Genomic DNA, 24,675 nt, shown 5'->3' on the forward strand with positions numbered 1-24,675 from the left:
GGTTTTTAAAATTTGAAAATATTAAAGCAACACTAGTAATTAAACAATACGGAGACCATAAAAATGAATAAAAAATTTTATTAACTTGAAAGATTAATTAGAGGAAGTGGACAGGTAAGTACAGGTTTCTGTGGAAGTTTTGAAAAAGACATCTGGATTTCAGTTTTAGAGATTTAGTTCTTTATGTAAGTTTTACTTCATGATGTATGGCTTTCTTTTTCCTTGTACTACATTACCCTCATAAATAAGATTCAAGTTCGTGTTTCAACTTATAAATAGAGTGAAGAAATGAGAAAATTTTTTCTGAGGTAATTAGACAAAAGTGGAATAAAGAGCTGAGGAGAGTAAAAAATTAAAGGATTAGAAAGAGGTTGCTTACTTCTTAAGAAATAACTATGCTATCAGTAGTCAAGAACAGAAAAAATGGGAATGGAAGATTGCATATACCTGAGTTTCCTGAAAGAAAAATACATTGATAGGAAAGAGACTTTTGGTCCTCTCTTTTTCCAGATAATGTCATTTCCCAGGAACAGCCAGGATTTTTATCATTCCACAAGTCACTGACATTTTACTCTTTCAGAAGTTTGCCCTGTGGGTCTTTTAGGGGAAGACAATGTTAAACTAGTATTATGTAGTTAATGAGATATTCACAAAATGTATGTCCACAACTCTTACAGAGTCAGTACTTAGAACTAAAGAATCCTTGAGCGTTTAGTTCTTGATTGAATTTATATAATGTATTTCTTGTGATTACCAAATCTCTGATCTATGTGAAAACCAGACATTATTACTTTTTCTTTTTCACAGATATTACTATACAGTTAAGTTCAGCTCAGTCTCGTTGTACTCTTCTAGAGAAGCAACTAGAATATACAAAGAGAATGGTTCTCAATGTAGAACGAGAGAAGAATATGATCCTAGAACAACAGGTAAACACATTTTCTATAGGAATATAATATAACTTAATATGTTTTTGAAGAATATTTAATGTCATGGGAAAATTGTGTCATAATCTTAAGTAGGATAGGAAGCTATATTGAGGAGATTTCCACTTACAGTGAAGCAGAGTAGGTCATTTGAACCAAGCTTTCTGTAGAAGAAAACAAGAAAAACCAGGCAGGATATTAAAGATGAAGGAAGGAAGGGAGGGAGGGAGGGAAGAAAGGAAGGAGAAAGGATAGAAAAGAAAGGAGATAAGGGAGACAGGGAGGGAGGAAGAAAAGGGAAAAATACATAAAGGCATTGGAGAGTTAATGAAGTCATGAAAATCACCAATTCAAAATCTGTGTGTGTACTTAAATCCAAAGAGTTTGGCCTCCAGAAAGGTTGATTTCAGGCCTCATCCTTCTTAGGGAATTTCTGATTCCAGAAGAGTCCACTGAGAGGCTAAATAATGCTTTTCTTTTAAGATTTTATTTTTTTATTTGAAAGAGAGCAGAGAGAGAGAGATGGCACATGAAGGGGGGAGGGGCAGAGAGAGAGGGAGAAGCAGACTCCTCACTGAGCAGGGAGCCCGATGGGCTTGATCCCAGAACCCTGAGATCATGACCTGAGTGGAAGGCTTAACTGACTGAGCCACCCAGGTGCCCCTAAATAATGCTTTCAAAGCTAAATAATGCTATGAAAGGGCTTAAGAAGTTGAAGTTAGATTCCAGGGCCTATCAAGAATAGGAACCTTGATAAATCTCTCGTGCTCTGAATGCTTTGTAAAGGTGAACAAGAAAGAAAACAACCCAAATTACAACTCTGTCAGAGTAATCCAGAAAATCTTAGTGTCTGAAATTGGATTATAGTGATCCTGGATAGCTAATGTTCCTGGGGACCTCAAATTATTTTTATAAACATTTTTTTAACACAGTGAAAAACTTGCAATCATACATAACCAGACAGAAGGAATTAAGCCACTATGAAAATTGCTTTCATTAGTGTTTTATAGTTTTCAGAGTACAGTTCTTTCACCTTTTTGTTTATTCCTAGGTATCTTATTGTTTTTGGTGTAGTGTTAAATGAGATTGATTCCTTAATTCCTCTTTCTGCTACTGCTTCATTATTGGTGTACAGAAATGTAACAGGTGCCTGGATTGCTCAGTCGGTTGAGCGTCCAACTCTTGATCTCAGCTCAGGTCTTGATCTCAGAGTTGTGAGTTCAAGTCCTACATGGGGCTCCACATTGGGTGTGTAGCCTATTTAAATAAAAACATTTTTAAAAAAGAAAGAAATGCAACAGATTTCTGTAAATTGATTTTGTATCCTGTGACTTCACTGAACTCATTTATCAGTTCTAGCAGTTTTTTGGTAGAGTCCTTCAGGTTTTCTATATAGAGTGTCATGTCATCTATAAATAGTGAAAATTTTACTTCTTCCTTGCTGGAACACTGATGAAAGAAATTGAAGATGACAGAAAGAAATGGAAAAACATTCCATGTTCGTGGACTGAAAGAACAAATATTGTTAAAACGTCTATACTTCCCAAAGCAATCTGCACATTTAATGCAATCTCTTATCAAAATACCAACAGCATTTTTCACAGAGCTAGAACCAACAATCCTACAATGTGTATGGAACCACAAAAAACCTGAATAGCCAAACTAATATTGAAAAAGAAAAGCAAAGCTGGAGGCATCACAATTCTGGACTTCAAGTTGTATTTCAAAGCTATAGTGATCAAAACTGTATGGTACTGGCACAAAAATAGACACATACCAATGAAACAGTTTAGAAAACCCAGAAATGAACCCACAACTATATGGTCAATTAATCTTTAACAAAGCTGGAAAGACTATCCAGTGAAAAAAGACAGTCTCTTCAACAAATGGTGTTGAGAAGACTGGACAGCAACATGCAAAAGAATGAAACCAGACAACTTTCTTACACCAAGCACAAAAATAAATTCAAAATGGATTAAAGATCTAAATGTGAGACAGGAAACCATTAAAATCCTAGAGGAGAACACAGGCAGTAACTTCTTTGACATTGGTTGTAGCACCTTCTTTCTAGATATGTCTCCTGAGGCAAGGGAGATAAAAGCTAAAATAAACTGTTGGGACTTCATCAAAACAAAAAGCTTCTTCATGGCAAAGGAAACAATCAACAAAACTAAAAGGCAACCTACAGAATGGGAGAAAATATTTCCAAATGACATATCTGATAAAGGGTTAGTTTCCAAAATAATATAAAGAACTGAAAACTCAACACTCCCAAAGCAAATAATCCAATTAAAAAGTGGGCAGAAGACATGAGTAGACATTTTTCCAAAGAAGACATCCAGATGGCTAACAGACACACGAAAAGATGCTCAACGTCACTGATCATCAGGAATATACAAATCCAAACTACAATGAGATATCACCTCATACCTGTCAAAGTGGCTAAAATCAACAACATAAGAAACAACAGGTGTTGGCGAGAATGGGGATGGCGAGACAGGGGAACCCTTCTGGCACTGTTGGTGGGAATGCAAACTGGTGCAGCCACTGTGAAAATCAGTATAGAAGTTTCTCAAAAGGTATAAAATAGAAGTGCCCTACAAATCCAGTAATCACACTACTAGGTATTTACCCAAAGGAAACAAAAATACTAATTCAAAGGGATACATGCACCCTGATGTTTATAGCAGCATTATCTACAATAGCCGAACTATGGAAATAGCTCAAGTGTCCATCGACTGATGAATGGATAAAGAAGTTGTATGCATACACACACACACACACATGCCCACTCATGTATATATGTGTGTATATATACAATGGACCATTACTCGGCCATAAAAAAGAGTGAAATCTTGCCATTTGCAATGACATGGATGGAACTAGAGAGTATAATGCTAAGCAAAGTAAGTCAGTCAGAGCAACACAAATACCATATTATTTCACTCATATGCAAAATTTAAGAGACAAATGATCAAAGGGGAAAAAGAGAAAGAGAGAGAGACAAATCAAGAAACAGACTCTTAACTATAGAGAACAAACTGATGGTTACCAGAAGGGAGGTGGGAGGGGGGATGGGTTAAATAGATGTTGAGGATTGAGGAGTACATTTGTTGTGTTGAGCACCAGGTGATGCATGGTACTGTTGAATCACTGTTGTACATCTGAAAATAATATTACACTGTATGTTAGTTGGAATTTAAGTAAATTTTACTTAAAAAAAAGACACTATGAAAAGAAACAGCATATAGACTATATAATTACAGACTATATAATTACTCTTACAAGTTAGCTCCAGCTGGGTGCTGGCTCTAAAAGTCACAGACTTTAAAATAATTATGCTTGGGACACCCAGGTGGCTCAGTTGGTTAAGTGTCCGACTCTTTGCTTCAGCTCAGGTCATGATCTCAGGGTTGTGAGATCAGTCACCGCATGGGGCTCTGCGCTCAGCATGGAATCTGCTTGAGTTTCTCTCCTCTTTCCCCCCAACCCCCCACTCATTCGTTCGCTCTCTCTCTCAAATAAATAAAATCTTTAAAAATAAAATAAAATAATTATGCTTGTTATAATCAAGGAGATAAAAGATAGGATTGACATTTTCAGGAAAGCATTGGAAACCGTAACATGGCAGAGCAGATTTGAGAAAGAACCAAATAAAAATTATGGAACTGAAAAATATAGTATCTGAAATTTAGAACTGAATGGATGGATCCAACAGTAGATTGGAAGAGATAATTAGTAAACTGGAAGGCAAAATCATCCTGATCAGCAAAGAGGCAAAATGAAAGTACATTCAGAAAAGAGAGCAAGAGGGGCGACTGGGTGGCACAGCAGTTAAGCGTCTGCCTTCGGCTCAGGGCATGATCCCAGTGTTGTGGGATCGAGCCCCACATCAGGCTCCTCCGCTGGAAGCCTGCTTCTTCCTCTCCTTCTCTCCCTGCTTGTGTTCCCTCTCTCACTGGCTGTCTCTATCTCTGTCAAATAAATAAATAAAATCTTTAAAAAAAAAAAAAGAGAGAGCAAGAGATGTAAGTTAGAGTGAGAAGGTCAAACCTAAGTGTAATTGGAGTTCCACTAGGAAAGGAAAGAAAGTGGGAAAGAAGCAATATTTGAAGAGATAGTGACTAAGAATTTTCCAAAATGGGTGAAAAAAAATCATACCACATATTCAAGAAAACTAATTCCATAAAACCTATAAAACTAAGTCAGAATAGATAAAAAGAAATATATATCTAGACACCTCATAATAATAAAACAAGCATAAAATCTTAAAAGCTTGTGGGGGAGAAAAGATTACATTCAAAGGGACAACAATTAAAGTGACAGCTGACTTCTCAGCGAAAGTACTGACTTCAGAAGACAATGGATTGATATAGTCAAGTATTAAAAGAAAATCCCTACCAATCTAAAAATCCTAAACCTGGGGAAGATATCCTTTAGAAATAAAGATGAGGGGGCGCCTGGGTGACTCAGTCAGTTAAGCATCTGCCTTCAGCTCACATCATGATCCCAGGGTCCTGGGATCAAGCCCCACAACTCCCTGATCTGCGGGGAGTCTGCTGCTCCCTCTCCCTCTGTCCCCCCTTCCTGTTCTTTCGTGCACACACGTGCACACTCTCTCTCTCTCTCAAAAGAAAGAAAGAAAGAAAGAAAGAAACATGAAATAAAGACATTTAAAGACTAACAAAAACTGAGATCATTTGTTACCAGGAGATCCATTCTAAAGGAAACACTAAAGGATATTATTCAGACAAAAGGAAAAGTATCTTAGAGGGAAGGTCAGAGATGCAGGAAAGAAATGAGAGCAATGAAGATGAGTAAATCTATATGAATATTGTATAAAACAATAATAATGTTTTATGTGGTTAAAAGATATATAAAGGATTAAAATTAATGAGAACAATAGCTTATAAATTAGGAAGGGTTGAATGTAGTTTAAAGTGTTGGAAGGTTTTGGGGCACCTGGCTGGCTGAATTGGAAGAGCATGCAACTCTTGGTTGTGAGTTCAAGCCTGATGTTGGGTGTAGAGATTACTTAAAAATAAAGAAAAAACTGAAAAAAATGCTAAGGGTTGTAAGATTTTTGCATTGTTTTGGAAATCGTTAACACTACTGGTCAATACTGGATTTTAATGGGTCAGGTATTTAATAGGTTTTTCCAGGAACTATAAAGTTGACTCCAGAATTTATGCGGAAAAGCAAAGGTCCAAGAATAGCAAAACTATTCTGAAGAATAGGTCCTGATCTACTACATATTGAAACAAATTGAAACTCCATCAAAATTAATATATTTGTATGGTTAGACAAGCAGAATAAAGGAATAGAATATACTCAGAAACAAAGTCACTCAACATGGAAATAATATACAACAGGAAGCCATTGCAGATCAGTGGGGAAAAGATAGACTTCAATAAATGGTTTTAGGAAACTTGGCTGGTTGTGTGAGGAAAAAAAAAATGAAATTGGATCCCAACCTTACATTGTACACAAAAATCAATTTTAGGTGGGTTAAAGATTTACATGTAAAAGACAAAACTTTGTAATTTTTAAAAGCAAACGCAGAACAATGTCTTGATGACCTTGGCCTAGAGAACAATTTCTTAAGTTATAAAAAGTAACAAAACAGTAGAAAAATGGGCCCAGTTGTGAAGAGGCATTTTGCAGGAAAAAAGAAATCACAAATAGTCGTACATTTATAGAAGAATTATCATTCTCATTAGTAACTAAGAAAATGCAAATTAACAGCACAACAAGGTACTACTTCACATCCACCAGATTGGAAAAAATATATAAACCTGGTAATTCTGAGTTTTATAAATGAGGGTACAACAGCCAGAAGAGCAACCACTTTATAAAGTTCATACGATAAAATATAACTTATAGGAACTAACCTAGAAATTCCTATCCTAGCTAAATATTGTAGATCAGTGACTTAACAGTTTTTTAAATGTTTTTTATTGAGGTATATTTTACATATGGTGAAATGCAGAGATCTTAAGTAGAACGTTCAGTGATTATTGATAAATAAATATACTCATACAATCCATAGCCCTACCAAATAACAGAAATTCTCTCATATCTCTGTCAAGATATTTTCTGCTCTCTCCCCACTTCCTGACAAAGCAACTACTATTCTGATTTATTTTACCTTAGAGTTTTTGCCTGTCCTAGAATTTTATAAATTGGATCATAGAAAATGTACTCTCTTGTTTAGCATAAAGTTTTTTAGATTAATCCAAGTTGTTTTATGTATCAATAGTTTTTTACTTTTTATAGCTGTGTAGAATGTTATTATATAGATATGCCTTGATTTGTTTATTTGTTTTTCATAAAATTAGTTGGGAAGATTCTTTCTTCTGTTTTCTGAAAGACCTTGTGTAAGATTTAGCATTATTTCTTCCTTAAGTGTGTGATAGAATTCAAATTTGATAGAAGCTATCTGGGGCTGTAGTTTTCTTTATGGATTGTTTTTAGATTATGAATTAAATTTTTTTTAATAGGTATAGGCTACTTGGATTTTGTTTCTTTTTTTGTCTTTAGAGATGTCCCCCATTCGTTTCTGATATTGCTAATTTATAATTTTCCTCTTTTTAAAATCATTTGTCTACCTAGCACTTTTATCAATTTTATTGATTTTTTCAAAAAAGCAGCCTTTTTCATTTTTAAATTTTTTTGTTATTTCCTACTTAATTGATTTCTACTTTATTATTTCTTTCATTCTACTTATATAAGGTTTAATTTGCATTTCTCCCCCTAGTTTTTATGTTGGAAGTTTAGATTATTGATTTTAAAACTTTTTTCTTTCCTTCTTTCATTTATTTATTTTTTGTGTGTGTAGGTCATTTTTTATGGCATGTATTTGACATAGAACATTGTGTAAATTCAAGGTGTATAAGGGTTAATTTGATGACTTATTTCTACATGTGGTACTAGGATTGTCGGTGTAGGGATTGTTAGCGTCTCTGTTACATGGCTTAGTTACCCTTTCTCTTCGGTGGCTGGGAGAACTAAGTCTCAGGATGTGAGCAGGTTTGATGGTTGTGGTACAACACAGTTGTCTGTACTCATTATACTCGACGTCGGATCTCTGTGGTGTATTTATTACTCACTGCAAGTTTGGAACCTTAAATGCCACCCGTCTTTCCCCCAGAACTCCCCAGCCTTGGTAACCACCGTGCTACCGAGTCCGATTTTTTAGGTTCCGCGTGTGAGATCACGCAGTACTTGCCTTTCTCTCACTTAGCATAACATGCCCAAAGCCCATCCCTGTTGTCACAAATGGCAAGCTGGCCTTTCTCGTGGCTGACCCTCGTGTTACAGACTACATCTTTCCCCCTTCACGCGTGGGTGGTGTGTAGGTTGTCACCATGTCTTGGCTCCCACTTAGGAGTGGGAGTATATATGTCCTTTTCAGAAGTTTATTTCCTTGAATAAGTATTCCGGAGTGGGATGGGTATGAGAAGTGTGGACATTCTGGTGGCTCTTTGCAGCAGCCAAGTGGTCTCAGAAAGGACTGTGGTAGTCAGCTCCGGCTTTGGTGACAAACCACAGACCTGGCAGCTTGTTCTCTCCCGGTCCTGGAGGCGAGGCGGGGGGTTGGCACCCACGTGTGGGCAGGCTGGCCTCTGCTGAGGCCCCACTCCTTGGTAGCCAACTTCTCCCCGTGTCCCCACATGGTCCTCCTCTGTCCACATCTTGTCCTTTTCTCCTCTTCTTATAAGGACACCAGGCATTGCGGATCAGAGCCTGCACCCCGGTCTCTCAGCTGGGTGGCTCCCTGAGCTGGAGATGCCCTGGGCCCGGAGCTGACCTGGCCCCAGGGGACAGAGGTCTACTGGGCTGGGGCCTCCAGGTGGAGGAAAAGAGCCTGCAGTGGGGTGGGCGGGCTGGTATGGAAATGACCCCACCGGACTGCAGCCCTGCACCTGGCCATGCCCTCCCCCAGAAAGGCTGCCCTGCCTGCCCCAGGCTGCCCCAGGAGACCCCTCTGGTGCCTCCTTTCCCTCTGGCTTAGCCCTCGGGCTGCCGAGCTGGGGCTGCTCAGCTTTTTCTTCCCCCAGTAGTTCTGTTTTTTCAGGATCTTTCTGGGATTCCTGTAACCTGGCACTGAGAGGTTATTGTAACTGGCATTTCCAGTTTGACCCTTGCTGTCCCTTACTTTTCTTGTAGACTTTTCTTCCTTCTTTCCTGCAGACTCCTGGTGGTTCCCTCCATCTGATGCTCCACGTCATTGAACTATCCTGTACGTATCCATCCGCAATGTTGTGACTGCCCTTTGTGTGTCTCTCCCATCGGGCCATTCCTGTCCTGTCTATTCTTTCTTTTAAATGTTGCATTTTATGATGAAAGCTATCAAGTTCCCTCTAAACTGCTTTACCTGCATCCCACAGATTTTGATATTTTGTATTTTCATTATCATTCAGCTAAAAATATTTTCTAACTTCTCTAGTGGTTTCTTTTTAAGTTTTATTGACTTTGCCTCTTCCTTTGGTACTTCTGTCCTCCTACTCCTCCTTCTTTTTAGTAGCTGATGTAAGATTAAAATATGTATTCTTAACTTACCACACTCTCCCATGAATTAGTATTAAAACATTTCAATGTAACATACTGTCCTCACTATAGTCTGCTTCTACTTGTCCCCCTTTGTGCTACAGCTTCCCTGCATTTAACACTACATTGATTAAAACCCACAAGACATTGTAATTATTTCTGCTTTAAAGGTTAATTATCCTTTAAAGAACACTTTAAATAAGATGAAATATATATCTATTCACATTTTTACCATTTCCAATGTTTTTTATTTCTTTGCGTTTATTTGATTTTATGTCTGGTGTCATTTCCTTCAGGCCAAAGTACTTCCTTTACAAGTATACTGGGAATTCTCTTAGTATGTATTTTTCTGGAAAAGTCCTTATTTCACCATTATTGGTGAAGGATATTTTCACTGCATATAAAAATTATAGTTGACAGCTTTCTTCTCTCAGCACATTAAAGATGTGGTCAAAGTTGTCTTCTGGATTTCATAGTTTCTAATGAGAATTCTTATCTTCATTCTTCTGTGCATAATGTATCATCATTTCTCAGGCTGCTTTTAAGGTTTTCCTTTTATCACTGGTTTTCAACAATTTGATAATGATGTGCCCAAATGTGGGGTTTTTTGTATTTATTCTGCATGGGTTTTTTAAATTTATTATTATTATTCTTGAATCTATCAGTTAATATTTTTCATCAAATTTGGAATATTTTTAGCCATTATCCTTCAAATAATTATTTTTGTCTGACCTCCCTCTTTTCTCCTTCTGTAACGCCACTTGAATGTTAGACCACAGGTCACCAAGACTGTTTATTGATTGTTTCAGTTTTTTGTCTTTTTATAGACTTTATTCTTTAGAGTAGTACTAAGTTTATAGAAAATTGAGCAGATAGTACAGAGAGTTCTCATATACCTCCTGCCCCCTCACAGTTGTCCCTATTATTAACACATTGCATTAGTGTGGTAATAAATACCATTACAAAACCATGTATAGTTGTGAAAATATATGTATAACTTTCCTTTTCTCCAGTTTCTCTGTATGCTTTATTCCCCTGATAGCTGCTTTTCTGTGTTATAATTAGAGGATAAGACAATGTGTAGGTTTGGTCACCTTACAAGTAACAGTTTATTTAATATAGGTTTCACTGATGATGTCTTCCTTAGTAGAAATGTTATATAGGGGTGCCTGGGTGGCTCAGTCGTTAAGTGTCTGCCTTCGGCTCAGGTCAGGATCCCAGGGTCCTGGGATCGAGCCCTGTATCAGGCTCCCTGCTCTGTGGGAAGCCTGCTTCTCCCTCTCCCACTCCCCATGCTGGTGTTCCCTCTCTCGCTGTGTCTCTCTCTGTCCAATAAATAAATAAAATCTTAAAAAAAAGAAGAAATGTTATATAAAAATGCATAGAAGAGTTTGTTCCATTGATGCTAATATAGCTAATCTTTTTTTATATGTTTGTTCTTTAAAAGTATTTGATTTTCTTGTTTTTTACTCATAAGCACCTGAAGTATGTTTATGTATATACATGTCTCTTATGACAGATGTATTGTGCTTTAATTCTCAGAAATTGTATTATTTTTGAGCCATTGGCATCACTTGCCAAATTCAGGTTTTGCTTTTATCCTTTCCAGGCCCAGCTTCAAAGGGAAAAAGAACAAGATCATAGGAAGCTGCAAGCAAAACTTGAAAAGCTTGATGTCTTAGAAAAAGAATGTTTTAAACTTACAACCACTCAGAAAACTGCTGAGGTAAGCTTCCACTTATTTCTTTGAAGTGATGATGCCAGGAATAAATCTTTAGTGTTAAGCATTATTGGGCCTATATGTGAATATACAGTAAATCTGATTTATAAAACTTCTTTAACAGCTCTTAGTAATCCAGATATGAATTTCTGCTTATGGAGATAAAAAGTTAATGTATTCTGTCATGGCACGAATGAGCTTGCCTTTTGATGTAAAATTGTAAATTTGGCTTCTTTTGAAATGGCAGAACATTTTCATTTGTCAGATAATTTGCCTAAAGGATATTGAAAAGATTGTGTTTCACCACTTGCAATTAAGTCTATCCTCGATCCCTCCTGAAATGCCCTCCTTTTTCCACCCAAATGTTATCCATTTCCTAGGACTTTCTCCAGGTCCTGCTTCCTCTATGAATTCTTCCTTGAGTTCTCCAACACTCAGGGTGCTCGCCCTTTGAAATGATACTGTCCTCAAATTCTGAACCATACCATAGATATAAGATAAAATACTTATATGTATAAGTGTATAGATGGTCTGAGTCTAATTATGCTCATTGTTTTGTTGTTTGTTTTCATGTATGTTACTATTGTTTCCTTAAGTACAATATGAGCTCTTAAGTAACAAGGAACATATCTTTCTTTTTTTTCCATCTTTTTTTAAAATTGAGGTAAAATTGACATAGAACATTATATTAGTTTCAGGTGTACAATATAATGATTTGATATTTGTATTTTTTGGTATTTTTATATTTTACAAAATGATCACCACAGTAAGTCTAGTTAATATCCATCACCATATATTGTTACACAGTTGTTTTTCTTTTCTTTTTTTTTTTTAAGTTTTTATTTAAATTCCAGTTACAGGGGCACCTGGGTGGCTCAGTCGATTGAGCGTCCAACTCTTGGTTTCAGCTCAGGTCATGATCCTCAGGGTCCTGTGATTGAGCCCTGTACTGGGCTCAGGGCTCAGTGGGGAGTCTGGTTGGAATTCTCTCTCTCTCTCTCTCTCTCTCGACCCCTCACCCTGCTCTGACTCTCTCTCTCAAATAAATAAATAAATCTTAAAAATAAATAAATTCCAGTTAACATATAGTGTAATATTAGTTTCACGTGTATAATATAGTGATTCAATGGTTCCATGCATCACCTGGCGTTCATCATAACAAATGCACTCCTTAATCCCCACCACCTAATTAACTCATCCCCTTACCCACCTCCCTTCTGGTCACCATCAGTTTGTTCCTTAAAGAGTCTGTTTCTTGATTTGTCTCTCTCTCTCTTTTTTTCCCCTTTGCTTGTTTGTCTCTTAAATTCCACATATGAGTGAAATAATATGGTATTTGTGTTGCTCTGACTGACTTATTTTGCTTAGCATTATGCTTTCTAGTGAAATTTCAGCTTTCCGCCTTGCAAAGTAAGGTTGGAAGTCACTCATCTACTTTTCTATCTTTTTTTTTATAATAATATTTTTTTATTATGTTAGTCACCATACAATACATCCCTGGTTTTTGATGTAAAGTTCCATGATTCATTATGCATATAACACCCAGTGCACCATGCAATACGTGCCCTCCTTACTACCCATCACCAGCCTATCGCATTCCCCCAACCCCTGTCCCCTCTAAAGCCCTCAATTTGTTTCTCAGAGTCCATACTTTACTATCTTGAAAAAATCGTTGCCACCTTTTCTCACGTTACCCTCTACTGTATTTGTCCTTTGGTATTTAAAACTTTCTTATTCCATCCATGTCATTGCAAATGGCAAGATTTCACTCTTTTTTATGGCCGAGTAATGGTCCATTGTATAAATACACACACACACACACACACACACACACACACATCTTCTTTATCCATTTATCAATGGACACGAGCTATTTCCATAGTTTCGCTATTGTAGATAATGCTGCCATAAACATCAGGGTGCATGTATCCCTTTGAATTAGTATTTTTGTTTCCTTTGGGTAAATACCTAGTAGTGTGATTGCTGGATTTGTAGGGCACTTCTATTTTATACCTTTTGAGAAACTTCTATACTGATTTTCACAGTGGCTGCACCAGTTTGCATTCCCACCAACAGTGCAGAAGGGTTCCCCTGTCTCGCCATCCCCATTCTCGCCAACACCTGTTGTTTCTTATGTTGTTGATTTTAGCCACTTTGACAGGTATGAGGTGATATCTCATTATAGTTTGGATTTGTATATTCCTGTTGATCAGTGACGTTGAGCATCTTTTCGTGTGTCTGTTAGCCATCTGGATGTCTTCTTTGGAAAAATGTCTACTCATGTCTTCTGCCCACTTTTTAATTGGATTATTTGCTTTGGGAGTGTTGAGTTTTCTAAGTTCTTTATATTATTTTGGAAACTAACCCTTTATCAGATATGTCATTTGGAAATATTTTCTCCCATTCTGTAGGTTGCCTTTTAGTTTTGTTGATAGTTTCCTTCACTGTGCAGAAGCTTTTTATTTTGATGTAGTCCATATCTTTTATTTCTAATATGTCTTCCTATCCCTTCCCTCCTCCAACAGCTGCACCCTTAATAATATGCACACAATAGACATTTATTGTGATTTGTCTGTATTTTGGATGAAACATTGAGACCCAAGACTATGATTGTTTGACCTTCTAGACCTTTAATACCCCCCAAAATTTCATCATTACAGTTTTGTTGCTAGAAGTTTATAATATCTTTGCATGTACATTCTTTGCTTTCCGTTTGTTCTTCTTATATGTAATGGCAGGTAAGGAAGCATAGGAAGAAAGCCAAGAAAAATCATAGCATCTTTTGCCATTTCTTTTTCTTACTTTCTGCTTTAATTTGCTCAGATACTAAGAATCAAGACTCACAGACTCTCTGTGGAAAAAGAACAAAGGCTATTTGGCTCTAGTTTTTGTATAATAATCCCAGTTTTTTTGTTCTTTTGCAGGACAAGATTAAACATTTAGAGGAAAAACTGAAGGAAGAAGAACACCAGCGTAAGCTATTTCAAGACAAAGCATCTGAAGTAAATAGAGCATTATATCGCTTATCACAATAAACCACATATGTTTTATTATACTTTGTTTTCATTATCTGTAGGCTATATTTTAGACTATAATTTCTGCTTCCTAGCTTGTTAATTTGTCTCTTTTTGCTATAATAATTAGATTCTCAGTAAGTCCCCCAGTATATTTGTATACTTGGATGCACTGCCGAAAGAAGTCTTGTAGTCTTTTGAAATTCTGACGTATATGTATATGAAATAATTCCTGATATAGACTGTTTTCAGTTTGATTGATATATATGTATTAAATAATGCAGTCTCTTACAAACAGAAAATGATTGCAATTACCAATAGACTTAGTAGCTTTCACATACAAAAAAATAGTATTTGGGGTATTCTTTTCTTTTTTTAAAGATTTTATTTATTTATTTCAGAGAGAGTGGGAGAGAGAGAGAGAGACCGCGCGCGCGTGCGCCCGCGCACAAGAGGGGAGAGGGGCAGAGGGCGAAGCAGACTCCCTGCTGAGCAGGGAGCCCTATGTGGGACTCCATCCCATGATCATGACCTGAGCCAAAGGCAAATGCTTAACTGACTGAGCCACCCAGGCACCCTGGGGTTTTCTTTTCTTCCTCAAAAAGCACTTTTAAAAAAAGATTTTGTTTACCTATTTTAGAGAGAGAGAGAGAGAGAGAGAGCATGAGTGGGGGGAGGGGGTAGAGACAGAGAATATCAAGCAGGCTTAGCGCTGAGCACAGAGCCTGATGTAGTGCTTGATCTCTTGACCCTGAGATAATGACCTAAGCCAGGTGCTCAACCAACTGAGCCACCCAGGCACCCCAAGCATTTTTGTCTTCATAAACTGAGACCTGATTTCTTATTATAATGTTTTTGAAGAAGACTGTTAAAAATCGGTTGTATAAAGCTTTTTCTTTAATATTGTAGCTTCAAACTGGACTTGAAATCAATAGAATTTTAATGTCTTCAGTATCAAATCCAAAACGCTCCAAGGAGAAGAAGAAGTCTTTGAAGGTATGCAGATACTTTATTCTTATTTGCTAATGCTTGTTTCTTTACTCTTTTAATATTTATACCTATCCATTTCCAAAAAGAATTTGAAGAGATTTATAATAAAAGATATGCAATAATGCTATGAAGTGTGGATAAAAACAAGTTGAATGCTGATGGGTTTAGGTTTGAGGATAGAAAATTCCATAAAATCTGGGTTAAAGAAAGTATCAGCAGTTGAGCACAAAATCTAGTTTTGAGTTTACTTGACAACCAAATCAAAAAGGACCATATGACAATCAGTATATTTGTGAAATAACAATAAACATTCCAATTTTTCTGGAAAGATAGACATTTTCCTAGTACTAAACTCTTTTTTTTTTGATTTGTGCAACTTTATTGCAAGAAAAATAAATACGTTATTAGCAGAGCTATTAGTGATCACTTATCCATTGACAACTTGCATCATTTGTTCAGTGCTATTGGACAGTAGTATAAACAGTGTATTGGAAGGTAGATTAACTATGAGCTCTGAGTTTCCTAATAACTTAAATGAAAATTAAAAAATATTTGAGACCCTGTTTTGGAACGCAAAGGGTATTTGACTTCCAGTTTCTGTTCTCTATAGAACAAGAACATATCATTCCTTTATTAACATGCATAAAATACATCATAGTTTCTGTTCTGCTGATGCTATAAACTAATACCAATTCTCCAGTCATAGCAGTTGTGAGCATAAGCATATCATGTAACTCAAATCTCTCTCAGTGGAAGGCTTAAGAAAGAATGGATGCTTGAATAATGTTGCTTCTTTGATGTGACAATTGAGCATCCATCTCCTTCCCCCTCAGATGATTTCTTCAGCATGTTAGAGCAGTGAGGGATGGCTTTAGTCTAATAACCAAGTTAGAGTGAAGACACTGGTCACATAATACACATGCTCCATTTTTAAAAAAATTCTGAATCTTGGGGGTGCCTGGGTGTCTTAGTTGGTTGAGCGTCGGACTCTTGATTTCATCTCAGGTCATGATTTTAGAGTCGTGGAATGGAGCATTGGGTTCAGCGCTCGGTGCAGTCTGCTTCACATTCTCTCCCTCTCCCTCTGCACACCCCCCCTTAAAAATAAATGAATAAATAAGTAAATAAAATCTTTTAGAAAAATTCTGAATTTTGGGCAACTGTTCTTTTATAAAATACCTTGCAGTTTTTAAAAGCAGTTATTGTCCAAAGCTGGAAGAACAGATGAGCATGTGAATGAATGGAGGAAAATAAACAAAAAATAAAATTTAAAAAGATGAAGTCTGATAAGGGAGCAGCTGGATAAGAAAACCAAAAAAGGAACAGTAATTTAAATTTTATTCCAGTTATTATGCAAGTTATTCTGACCTTACAATAGCATCACATGACATACTTCTGAGTCCATTTCCAGGATACTCTGTTGTACTTATCTCTGTCTGTTTTATAGATCTGTGCAATCTCTGGCGCTAGGGGGTCACATAGCAGTGAACAAATGGATAAAAGAATTAAAAAAAATTTTTTTTTCTTATAATAATTTTTATTTTGTTATGTTAATCACCATACAGTATATCCTTAGTTTTTGATGTAATGAAATAGTTAAAGCAGCAGATCACTGTGATCTTAGAATATCAAAACAAATGCTACCATTACTGTTAATATTTGGCTGATAAATTCTTGTTGTAAAGGCAACCTTGGGTGGTTTGAAGGAGTAGACTATAGGAAAATGAATTGTCAAAGAGAATACACCACCTCGATGTGGGCTGTCATTAGGTTCCATAATTGTGGCTTGCTAATGAAAGGTATCATCCCCAACTGGACCTGCAGAATATTGTGCTAGAGGGTTACAGGCCAAATCACTAAGGTGCTTATTAATCAGTTTCAGTGCCATAACCTGTGCTTTTCATTTGGCTCCTCATTCTCTCAGTGTGTGCTCAAAGGCTGCGCAGGGAAGGATTGTCTCTTCGTCTCACACCAGCTCTGCCAGACATAGCCACAGAAGGATCAGAGCCTCCCTCAAGCTGCCCCTAGGACTAAACTCTTACAGAAATGTATTCTGCAGTATTTTATAAAAGAGGCACTAAATGACACAATAGATCCTAGAAGCAGTTTTATATAACTTAAGGTCACCAGACTGTGTCTGTAGGAATGACAGTAGTTTTTATCGATCAGTTCAGATCTTGGGAACACAGAAACTCCTTAGGTTGGAAAAGTAGTAATTACACACAATTGAAAACTTAAATACTATCAATAAATACAATGAAAAATCAGTGACAGTAACTCTGCAGATCAAAATAATCCAAATCTAAGCAAGGCCTTTAAGATTTCATAAGTGGCATTGTTCTTAAGACTGAGAAGAAAAAAAGATACCCATATATCTTGCTACTTCTTCTGATAAAGAATGAAAATACTTAAATACTCATTTGGTCCAGCTCATCCTACTTTGCTATCAGTGATTAAACTGTAGTACATCCATAATATGAAATACTACACAAAAATAAAAGGAATGTGTTGGTATTTGCTGGATCCTGCTGAAAGAGATTTAGATTCATTTCAGTGTTTGACTGTCACAAATAAAACTGTTATGAACATTTGTGTGTAGGCTTTGTCTGAACATTGGTTTTCATTCTTCTAAAATAAATGTCCAGGAGTGTAATTGCCGAATCACTGTATGTACTCATCATATAAGTACATGTTTAGTTTTACAAGAAACTGTCAAATTATTTTCCAAGTTGCTATATTATTTTGTATTCCTACAAACTTTGCATGAGTGATCTGGCTTCTCCACATCTTTGCCAGCGTTTGGTATTGTCACCTTTCTTTATTTTGGCCATTCTGATAGGTATATAGTGATATTTCATTGTAACTTGCATTTTTCTAGTGGCTAATAATGTTGCAGATCTTTTTGTGTTTATCGCCATCTATATGACCTCATCAGTGAAATGTCTATCCACATTTTTTGCTTATTTTCTAATCACATTATTTACTGTTGAATTTTGAGACTTCTTTATATCATAAATGTCTTTTAAAACAATTTTTGTTTACTTTTTTGGTCAATATTTAGAAAACTAAATGTTTAAAGGGAGGACCACCTCAGCAAATTTATTCAAAGCTTGGATCACCGCCTATTACGGCTGAGAAGGTGAGAGGGGAAAAATGAAGATACTTGTTCAGACACACTCCTGCTTTGTTTTAAGCGCTATTTAAATGCCATGAGTCATTTGAAATTGTTCTTAGCTATTTCTTTTCCCCTAAAGTCTTCCAGTGCAAGCTATTCTGTGAATGCAAGTATGCAAAGCCTCCTGCAGTTGATGCAACATTACGGGCCACATACCTGTCAGAAACTTACTGAAGTTACGGAGCCTCGCTGTCTCTACAAGCCTACTAGAATAACTTCCCAGGGTAAAGCTGAACCTTCTGATTCAAAAAATTCCATTTCTATTGGCGACAATCTGTCTGAACTTTTGATGGCAATGCAGGATGAGCTGGACCAAATGAGTATGTAAGTATTTTTATTCTTTATCAGAACTAGCAAGATATATAGGTATCTTTTTTTCTTCTCAGTCTTAAGAACAATGCCACTTATGAATTCTTAAAGGCCTTGCTTAGATTTGGATTTATTTCGATCTGCAGAGTTACTGTCACTGATTTTTCACTGTATTTATTGATAGTATTTAAGTTTTCATCTGTGTCTAATTACTACTTTTCCAGTCTAAGGAGTTTCTGTATTCCCAAGATCTGATTTGATAGACAAATACAACTGTCATTCTAACAGATATAGTCTGGTGACCTTTAATTATAACTCACAAATGCTTTTATAAGAAAGATTCTCCTTTTGTTTTTTATAATCTTTTTAATTAAGTGAAATTTCATTAGACAAGCAGGAAAGCAATTCCTTGTTTTAAAATCTGGCTGGTCTGCATTATAAGTTTTGAAGCATCCATAGTGAATAAGATTCTGACTGGGATACATATTTTAAGCCCCAAGTTTAAACATATATTCAACAAAAATTCCAGAAATATGAGATTTGGGTAGCCAACTAGTTGAACTAGGACCTATGTAGAAGATACAACTGGTTCTCTTGACAGTATTCCTTTAAATGGGCTATCATGAAATCTAGAGATTTCTCAGGCAATATTTTTATAGCTGCAATTCTTCCCAAACACCCTATACTAAGAATGCCGCAGTTGGAACTAAAGAGAGTCCTTTAATGCTTTTAGCTAAGGATATCACAATATTTTATTACATTTAGCTATGAACATCAAGAATTCAGACTTTATTTTAAGGTTCTTTAAGACCCTAAGTGTAAGATACTTCTAAATTTATCTAATCTCAAATCATAAGAGCCTTTTATATTTACCATAGATAATAATTAGATAACTCTACATAAAGAGACCGTCTTTGAAAATTAATATTTAACTAACAAAAATTTATGATTGAACAGAATATTGTTTAGTTATATCAAAGACATATAGTATAAACCATGACAGTGCTTGATATTTGCTTTTCTTTCATAGGGAGCATGAAGAACTACTGAATCAAATGAAGGAAACTGAAAGTCATTCAGTCTGTGAAGACATAGAATGTGAACTAGAGTATTTAGTTAAGAAAATGGAAATTAAAGGAGAACAAATTTCCAAACTGATGAAGCATCAAGACAATGTAAGAAGGCTTTAGTAAAAGATTTAATAAAAAGATATATCTGGAGTCAGTGTTATATCTCTGTATGATCTTTCAAATTTAAGGTCTGTATGTGTGGCTTAATGAAAAGATGACAGGAGTCTCTTGGGCCTGTTACAGAGCCATCTGTCCCACTGGAATAACATTGCCTCCTACATAACTCTCCAAGATAATGTAAAGTAAGAGGAACAAGAAAGTTTAGTTATATATTCAGAAATGGCCTCGGGAAAATTTTGAGGTTGACTAAATTTGCTTTGCAACCCTCCTGGTTACCCTTTAAAATTCTTTCCCTTTATCTTCCCCGCTCCTAATGCCTTAATGAAACCCCTTATGTTGACGGGTTCTACTTCAGTACCATACATAAACCTGGCTCCTCAAGCAGTACTCTAATGCTAAAACCACTATTTCTACTTTCCTAAAAGAAGTTATGCTGTGTCCCATTCCCTGGGGACCTGTGCTTAGCTGGCTGTAATGTGGTGGTAAGGGGAACTCTCTCCTTGCATGTGAATTCTTAATCAGTAAGAATCACAAAACAACTTTAATATTTTAACAGAAGAATCATGGAATGTTATAACATTTTATTCCAAGACAATGATTCCATAAGTTGAATTACTAGCACTATTACACTGCTGGAGCAGAAGGCAGAGGGAGTCTTTCCAGGAACCTTCAGATCACATCACGTAGCTATCTGCCTATGGAATAATCAGCATTCATATAAGTTGGTGATATATTAACCTCACAATAAAGCCTTCCCCACCTTTATAGGAAAGTAATAAAGGATTCAGAATTTTACTGCCTTTATTCTTCTATGACCAATAAAGAAAAAAAGAGGAAATGAAACTTTTGAAGCAAATATTTTCACTTTACTGGCTTTTAAGACTCTAGTAAGTAAATTTTTTTGTATGATTGTGTTAGGGTGAAGATTATTTAACTTACACACTTTCTTAGAAATGCATAGGAGAAGGGAATAGAAAAATAGCCATATTTTTAATGCACATAAATTATATTTTGAAAAATATTATCTATGTTCTATAATAGCCATAGTGGTATAAATTTTCAAGCATTTTATCATGATGAATTTAATCTCTGCAATTAAAATGGCCTTGAACAAATACCAATGTCTAGATCACCTCTACAAATTAGGCCTATGCATAAGTGAAAGAGACTAAGTAATGGACGAGGCTTGGCAGAAATGGGTTTTGGCAAGTTGATAGGTTTTATTTTGTTTAATTCTTTCTACCCAACTGTTACCAGATACTACTGAATGAAACTTTTTTTTTTTTTTTTGTACTGGCATTGAGTAAGTAGTACTTTAAATTCAGGAATATTTCTAAGTAAAACTACATATACACAGTCAACTCTATAAATTCAATGCTCATTCCTAGCACCAGATCTTTACTTTGCTGTTAATATCACCTGAAAGGTCCTTTTTCTCTTGTCTCTATTCTCCAGTTTTTACTCATTTCATATTCTTATAAATCTTCCTCTCAGCTTTTCATTGATCTTCTCAGCCCACATTGATCTTGTCATACTTTAGCCTTCTCAAATAAACACCTTTTGTCCTACTCAGAGTTATCCCAGCCTAAATTATTCTCTAGTTGTCATGTATATGCTTTTCTTTCACTAATAAGAGCAATAAGCTTTTTGAGAGCAAGGATTGTTTTCTTCATGATATTTTTACCTAACTAGCATGGTGTTAGGCATATAATAGGTATTTAATAAATAAAGACCTAATGAACTTTTTAAATTTCATGTAATCTTTATAACATCAATCCAATCCATCTATTTCAGGGCATATTTTTAATACCTTTTTTACTAAAATGTTAGATTTTTTTTTTTCTTTCCAGGTCCGTAAACTGCAGCAAAAAGTTCAAAACTCAAAGATGAATGAAGCTTCAGGTATTCAGCGAGAAGAGAGCAACCTTAAAGGATCAAAGAACATAAAAAATAGTCCCAGAAAATGTTTGCTAACTAACTCTCTTCAGAAGAACAGCAACTTTCATCCAGTACAAGTCCATAATCTTCAAATGAAATTGAGAAGAGATGATATCATGTGGGAACAGTAACACAATAGTAAAACTGTCACCTTAAATGAACTCTGTCAGTGAGATCTTGAATTGTCTAAAGTGGTTTTAATTTAATATGCCTTTATGAGATTTTGAATTATGTTTCTAGTCCCTATAAAGTGTCAGGCTGTAGTATTTTTAAATTAATGCCTAATGACCTCCTACGAGTCACAAATAATAAATGACTGTGTTTTTTCTCTTACTGACTGAAATACCTAATCTGTCCATGTTTTAGACACCTTGTTCACTTTGCAGATCTCTTAAGCTAAGTCTAAGAAATTATACTGGATTGGTGATATTTAAAATTGAGTTAAATTTGAGATACAATTATTCCACTTTTTCATTTAGTAGGCTTTTAACCTTAAGAACCAATGTAAAATGAACACAGTGATGAAAGGTCTTTTGCCTATCATGGTGCTTCCTCCCTATCTTATTTTAGAGCTATGAAATATTTTTCTTTTCTGGAAATGTAAGAGCTCTGTAAAGAGGCCTTTAGCCCAAGTTTTTATGTGACAATTACAAATAGGAACTCGTAGTTACTTAATTTTTCGAGGACTGTAACTCAAGTACAGAAGCCTTTTTCTGCAATTCCTGTTCTCTTTTACAAATCCAGGGCTACTTTTTAACACCAGTGACTTATCTTATATGTATATATCATATATATATATATATATATGTATATATATATATATATAATCATCAGTATATATATATATTAATTATATATATAATCATCAGTATAAATGGAGAATGTGATTTTCCAGTACCCACTTTTATAGGAAAGTATAGGATAAATAAATTGGGCATTTTATTACCTATCCAGTAAAAATTCATAGGAATATGATACATTTCAAAAATATTTTTAAAATCAGTGATGTCTTAAGCAATTTCTTTGTATACATATGCTTTATAATAAATTTACACTTGTTAACCTATCTTTTAAGAAACCTATGGAAACTAGTATGACTGTTTTGAACTTTTTTGGTTTTTCACTGAAATCCTTTGGGGCAACTAGAGAATTGAAGTCCTCAACTGAAGTAGAAATAGAAGACTGACAGAAAAGGCATAGTAGAAGGGAGGAACTCAGAAGCTAGGGTAGCAGTTTAAGAAATGGTGACTCCAAATGGACAGAGTTGGAGGTACATTTATCTACAGGTGGGGGAATAATCAAGCTATAGGCATGAAAGAATTTCCAGGGCAAGATCTGGGGGAGCTAGGAAAAGCAATTATGTTAAAGACAATCCTCCTAGGAAAACCCCTAACAGTATGTAGGAGAAAGGGGGTAATTGTGGAACTTCTGGTGAGAGAAGAGGAAAACTGATTCATTCTCACTGAGAGAAGAGGAATTATGTTAAAGGACCTTTCCAAACCTGAACGGGGGAAATAACTGAAAATGGGCAGATGGATACTTGGAATTATCCTTGAAAGTAACTTATGATAGAGATGAAGCATTCTCTCTGGTTTAAGTATTGCATGTGTCCTTCACCCACTCTTATTCCGTCTCCCTCTACAGCTTCTTCAGAGATGTGGCACAGAGCCCTTCATCTAAATCCATTTTCATCACCTTACCTACCTTTCAAGTTTGCCTTTACTCCTCAAGAATGTGAGTGCTACAGTTTAAACTTACCAAAAAACTCACCAGGACCATAATGCAGCCCTATATCCTTCCGTGCCTTTGTTTTCTATGCATTTAGGAAGGTGGCTGACTGTATTTAGTTTAATTAGTAGTGAAGTCACTACTTGCAAAAATGTATTGCTAGAACAGAAACAGAGTTATTTTAGGAACACTTGAATATTTCAGTTAAGAATTGAGAATTTTCTTGGAAAATCATAGTAGTTTAGGAGAAAAACCATAAGTCTTCAGAATTAGGAGACTTGGGTTCAATTTGTGTCTCCACCTTTTGTAGCTTGGACAATCAAATAACTTCGGAGCCTCCATTTCTTATTTGTTAAGTAGGGATTATATTGTTACCTACCTCACAGGATTGTTGTGAGGATTAAATGAAATAACATGGCAAAGCACCTAGCAGAAGGGTTGGCACTGAGTAAAAACTCAGTAAATGTTCAATCTGACTGCCCTGCCCCACCAAATTTGTCAGAGAACCTGAGTTTGCACAAGTTAAAGCCTGAGAGCAAGAACCGAAATGTATTCTTCGTGAAAGTGGGAATCCTCTAATTACTTGGGTTTGGGTTTTTTGGTTGTTATTTTGTGTTTTGTTTTGTTGTTTTTTTTTTGCCTGCATGTCTGGGAGGAAATTGTTTTGGCTTATTCCCTAGCTCAGGTTTCTGGTGAGAGGGGAGAAAGAATATGGTCTTACCATGGTGCAGAAATACACAATCACACACAGCAACTTGGTTTGGAGTCTGTTTTGGTTGTTGGGTAACGGTTATTATGGAGAGACACTAAAGAATTGTCTCTTGTTGCTCCATCACAGCTACTGAACTAAAAACGTGTCCTGCTCGCAGACTGCTGCTTGCCAGAGCCTTTGACTCCTCAGGGGGTGGAGCAAATGATTTCCTTCCTGGACAGGGGCAATCTGTGGTCAGTGTACAAGAGTTGCTGTAGCAACCCCGCAGCTGTGCTCTGCCTAGCAGAAACTTGGTAGGATATCATTGATTTTGTTCACTTCAGTGAAAAACAGGTTTGTTTGTTTTTTCTTTTATCAGAAACTGAAAAAATGAAATTGGAATTCTCTAGTCAAGACAAGTCTTAACTTTGATGAAACTGTGAA

General features: G+C 36.0%; 1 protein-coding gene across 9 annotated transcripts in view; it reads left to right on the plus strand.

The window, feature by feature from the left end:
* CEP57L1 (centrosomal protein 57 like 1) overlaps positions 1-22,150 on the plus strand; it is a 69,076-nt gene extending 46,926 nt beyond the window's left edge. For 8 of the 9 annotated variants that reach the window (XM_011222515.3, XM_011222519.3, XM_011222518.3 and 5 more), the window contains 8 exons: positions 808-929; positions 11,086-11,202; positions 14,121-14,198; positions 15,120-15,206; positions 18,262-18,339; positions 18,455-18,699; positions 19,715-19,859; positions 21,725-22,150. In XM_011222515.3, the coding sequence (XP_011220817.1) occupies positions 808-929; positions 11,086-11,202; positions 14,121-14,198; positions 15,120-15,206; positions 18,262-18,339; positions 18,455-18,699; positions 19,715-19,859; positions 21,725-21,943 (1,091 nt within the window). In that variant the 3' untranslated portion in view covers positions 21,944-22,150. The remainder of the gene's footprint in view (positions 1-807; positions 930-11,085; positions 11,203-14,120; positions 14,199-15,119; positions 15,207-18,261; positions 18,340-18,454; positions 18,700-19,714; positions 19,860-21,724) is intronic. The other variant, XM_034668959.1, reaches the window with a different exon arrangement.
* The last annotated feature ends 2,525 nt before the right edge of the window (positions 22,151-24,675 follow it).

Source organism: Ailuropoda melanoleuca, chromosome 10 (genome assembly GCF_002007445.2).
Source record: "Ailuropoda melanoleuca isolate Jingjing chromosome 10, ASM200744v2, whole genome shotgun sequence".
Taxonomy (NCBI): Eukaryota; Metazoa; Chordata; class Mammalia; order Carnivora; family Ursidae; genus Ailuropoda; species Ailuropoda melanoleuca.